The sequence below is a fragment of the Kogia breviceps genome, chromosome 1 (assembly GCF_026419965.1).
Source record: "Kogia breviceps isolate mKogBre1 chromosome 1, mKogBre1 haplotype 1, whole genome shotgun sequence".
NCBI classification, from domain to species: Eukaryota; Metazoa; Chordata; class Mammalia; order Artiodactyla; family Physeteridae; genus Kogia; species Kogia breviceps.
The window spans coordinates 26,831,815-26,836,214 of NC_081310.1; the positions used below are offsets into that span (position 1 = coordinate 26,831,815).

Consider the following 4,400-nt stretch of genomic DNA (forward strand, 5'->3'; position numbering starts at 1 on the left):
GCCTCTGCCTTTCCCCTTAAACTGAATAAGATCACTAATGCCTAATTTAACACATTTCTGTTAATATGTTTGTCACATTTCCAAAAGATACATTTTATGATTTTATGATGTACCTTTGGCTCCTTTAAAAAACTGTCAAAAGTCAAATAAACAATATTCACCCCTGATATGAGAAAACTAATCCTCAAAAAAAGATCTGTGTATTTTGGCTAACTTTCTCAAAATCCCCAAAATGACTGCATAAAATGGAAATTTCTGATCCCCACACCAGATTTACTAAGTCAAAATCTGCAAGGTTGGGACCAAGGAATCAGTCTTTCAATTAAACATTCTCAAATTGGGGGAGTGAGGGTTATAGGAAAAACTACAAAAAATGTTATGGCTAGGCAAGGCCAAGTCTCTCCATAATTAGCAAAAGAAAAACATTTTAATAATCTTTTATGAATTCTTTCTATTATTCCCAAAGTTCCAATCACTAATGGCAAGAATTGAAGAGAATATTAAAGAAAATGGCTGGATATATTTTTACTTTATCCCCTGTTAAACTCCAATTATCGTTTTAAAAACTGTAATCATGGATGATGAAATACTGGTAATAATATAGCTAGCAGACAGAAAAGGACTAATTTTCAGATCCTGGCTATAATAACCAGCAGAATCAAGTACACTCAAACTTGTGAACTGAACAAGCTAAGTCCTGACAACTTTTTATAAATAGTCATTTAAAAACACCTAATCATTAACAAGGTGATAAGTCACCTTGCTAAAACACTAATTCTTTATATGTTCATATGTATGATAGAATATGTATCAAGTTATCTCAGAAAATTACAGAGTATCTCAAAAAATCCTTCTACACTTTTTTTATTATATTGCAGGTGATAAAGAGCTCTCAAATTAGCTAATAAACAAACAAACAAAAAGGAGCTAAATTTTCCCTTCAAGCACTGATATCAATAAATGGAATATGGAAATTCTTTTTTCCTTCCCCTGAAATAGAATTAATACAAAATTATTGTCAAGAAGCAAATTTCTGTAACTGGTAATAGTAGTGCCTAGGCATGTGTATTACAGGTAACATAAGCTTTAACTTGTTAACCCAACTTTGCAAGCATTCAAGCTTCAAGACTATGAATAAATCACGACTGCAAACAAGGACACATTATTTTCCAATCCTTACATTTATGCAGCATATGATCATCAAATTTCATAACACATACTTCAAAGTGGAGGTATTTAATATCCAGTTGAGCTCTCTCACTTTCTTAATTACACATATAAGTTCTAACACTCATTTAAATACAGAATGGTAGAATAATTACTATATTATACAGTTTTTTTCTATAAGGTTTTATATCTATTCAACAACTGGATAAAAATGTATTGGAAATTAGATCTATAAATCAGCTTTTTCTAAAGTTACACTGCTTGCCAACATGCTACAGAAATTGAACTGTTTTATACTTCATTTTTTAAGTAAAAACATTAACAACTTTTGTAACATTTAAAACACAAAACCAAAAATGAATTCCAGGAAGTATAAGACTACATATGACCAGGTAAATAATTCCATAAACTATAAACTGCAAGCAACTGCTTACTATTCATGATAATTTCAGTCTTTATCATCAGTTTAGTTTGGGCAGGGGGTAGGGAAAGGGATAGGCATTTTCTGTTTCTTATCATTAATCATTATTTGGATTTTCAAAAAAAAAATTGTACAAGTAAACCTAATAAATCCTAGTTCCGTTTCCTGAAAATTCCTGGATGAGAAAGCAGTCAAGCAATGTGTATTTGTGGTTTGTAGCTATAGACTCTTATTCTACTCTTACCCTAGAGTAAGGCAATCTAAATGAACAAGCCTAAATAACTGTAACTTCACTTTCATAAATGATCTCAAAATTTGAGCTGAAATCTCAAGCAAATTTGGTTGGAGCTCTACAGTTAAAAATTTATTTTGGTCAAAAGTGAGTTATCCAATGACTTTTCTTCAAATAAAAATTTTTAACAAAAACAGGAGAAAGGGGAGTCGTGGTCAAATAAAAATACTTGCTGTCCTTAACAGACTTGAAGCTTCTCTGTCCAAGTCTTATGGAAGTATAGCAGAGTGGAGTGAGCACAGGCTCTGAAGTCATACAGACCCGGGTTTGAATACTGGCTCCACCATTTACTTGGCTCTGTAACTTTGAACAAGTCAACCTTGAGTCTCAATTTCCTCATCTGCAAAATAGGGATCGCATCCACCTCATTAAGAACTAGAGAGGATTACAGAGATAGTATATGTAAAGTGCCTGGCACAGAGTAGGGTATTCAGTAAAGCAGTTATCAGTGATACATTAAATTCACAAAGAGAAAATTTAAGACACTTATTAGAGTTTACTGGTAACTTTGTTTTGATAACTGACACTAAATTTTCCAACAAGTCTTTTATTGCTATTTTATTTAAAAACTAATACAAGACTCTTGCAACAATTTAAACAATATGGAAGTCTGTATATATCGTTAAAATAAAAACGAATGGCTTTACCTCACCTCCATTGTAACTCCAGGAGGTAGTCATCTTTCCTTGTTTTTCTGAGCTTCATGGGATGGTACTACAGATAGTATTCTACAGCTTACATCTTTTTGGCCTTGGGAGTATATTCTGGGTAGCCTTCTGATGACCTAACTCCTCCTAAATATCTGAATATTATTCCATAATATGGATGTTCCAAGGAACAGCTCTGTTCTTTCAAAATGCACATCCTTGTACACCTATCTCTACTTTAATAGTGCTTTTATTTCTGTAGGATAGATTCCCTGAGATGGGATTAATGAATCAAAGAATACATACAATTTAAATTTTAGGAGACTGTCAATAAATTACAGCAATTTACACTCCCACCAAGTTTCTTCTCACACCTCAACTATCCAGTCAGTACTCCATCCATGTGTTGTGTTTTGTATTTACCAGCCTGATGGCAAAAACCCCAGCTATTTCATTGTTTTAGTCTGCATCTCTCACGTTTATAAGGTTGAGTAACTTCATGTTTATTGACCATTTGCATTTCCTCTTGTGTGAATTAACTCTTCACACCCTTTGCCTATCTTCTACTGGTTCTTGGCTTTTTCGTTATTCATTTGTGGGACCTGGTGTGTATTAGGAACACTTACTCTAAATTAAATGCTGTACATATAACTGATGATTTTATGACTTTCAAGACTGATAAAACTACTCTGAGTAAAGTGAATAGGTATACTTAACTGGGGTTTTTGAATACTACCATCAAATATTGTTCTACTATGAAAATGCAGTGCAAGAAAGCACTGCAAGGAAATGGTAAAATGTGTAAAGTTCAAGTTCCAATGAACGCCCCCTATTCCGCAACAGGTGTAAACATGATTTCCTTAACTGCTGTGAGATCAGCAACATTTCCCACCTGGGAGCTCACTTGTGCAAGAAATCTAACCACGACTCTGATGAAGAAAACCTCAGAACTCTCGCGCGCAGGGAAACGGGCTGTAGCCCCCTTCACGGGCCAGTGACATGGCAGCCGCGTTGACACACCGCGGCTGGCCTTAAGGAGCCTGCACGTGTCACAGGCGGCCCGGGCGACACCCCGACAGCCCCTCGAGGTCGCATCGCGGGCGGCGACCCCCACTTTCCCGGACCCTGTCCACCCCGCCAGGGTTCTCTCGAGGCAACAGCCGTCCCAATCACGACAGGAGAGGCCACTGGGCGCCCGGGTCGCAATGACAGGCACCTCGCCCGTGGTCAGCCTCACGAGGAAACCCACCCCAGGCTTCCAAGCACCCTTACCCAAGCTTCTGTTTCTCCTCCCTACTCATGGGCGAGGCCCCCGCTGTCCACACGGACGTGGCCGACACCAGGCAGAGCGCGGCCGTCGCCGCCACCAAGCTCCATGGCGCTCGCTGGGGGACCGAGGACCCAAAGCCCCGGCCGCCGCCGGGTTCGCTCATGGCCCCGCGGTTCCGCGCACGCGCACGCGCAGCTGCTACGCCCGGCCGGTGGGACACATTGCCGGACGCCGGTGGCAAAGGGGCTGCGAGCCGTGCCGAGGCCGGGATGCGGAGGAACGCGAGCGGCCGCCGTCGCCGAGCTGCTTCCCGAAGCCACCGAGCCGGTCCCAAGCGCCAGCGATGCCACCGCCCTCCGCTCTCAGCAGCCCGGAGCGCCTCCCCCAGCTTTCCGGTGTCGTAGTCTAGGAAACCACCTCCCCCAACGCTACTTCCGGGTAGGGCCCAAGACGCTGAGACTCAGGACCAATGGGGGCCAGATCGGAGAGGGGCTGGCCCGGGGGATAGGAGAGAGCATTGGCCGGGAGAAGTGAGACGTGGACAAAAGGCGGGACCGGGGAGGGACCTTTCGCCTCGGCCATCCTCCGACCCGTGAACTTGAG

General features: G+C 41.0%; 1 protein-coding gene across 9 annotated transcripts in view; it reads right to left on the reverse strand.

Moving 5' to 3' along the window:
• The window catches only part of EDEM3 (ER degradation enhancing alpha-mannosidase like protein 3), an 83,523-nt gene extending 79,305 nt beyond the window's left edge, over positions 1-4,218 (reverse strand). For 7 of the 9 annotated variants that reach the window (XM_067029430.1, XM_059040628.2, XM_067029412.1 and 4 more), the window contains exon 1: positions 3,800-4,205. In XM_067029430.1, coding sequence (XP_066885531.1) covers positions 3,800-3,960 — 161 coding nt within the window. In that variant the 5' untranslated portion in view covers positions 3,961-4,205. Of the gene's footprint in view, positions 1-3,799 lie in introns of all 9 variants that reach the window. The other 2 variants (XM_067029390.1, XM_059040618.2) reach the window with 2 other exon arrangements.
• Between the last annotated feature and the right edge of the window lie 182 nt (positions 4,219-4,400).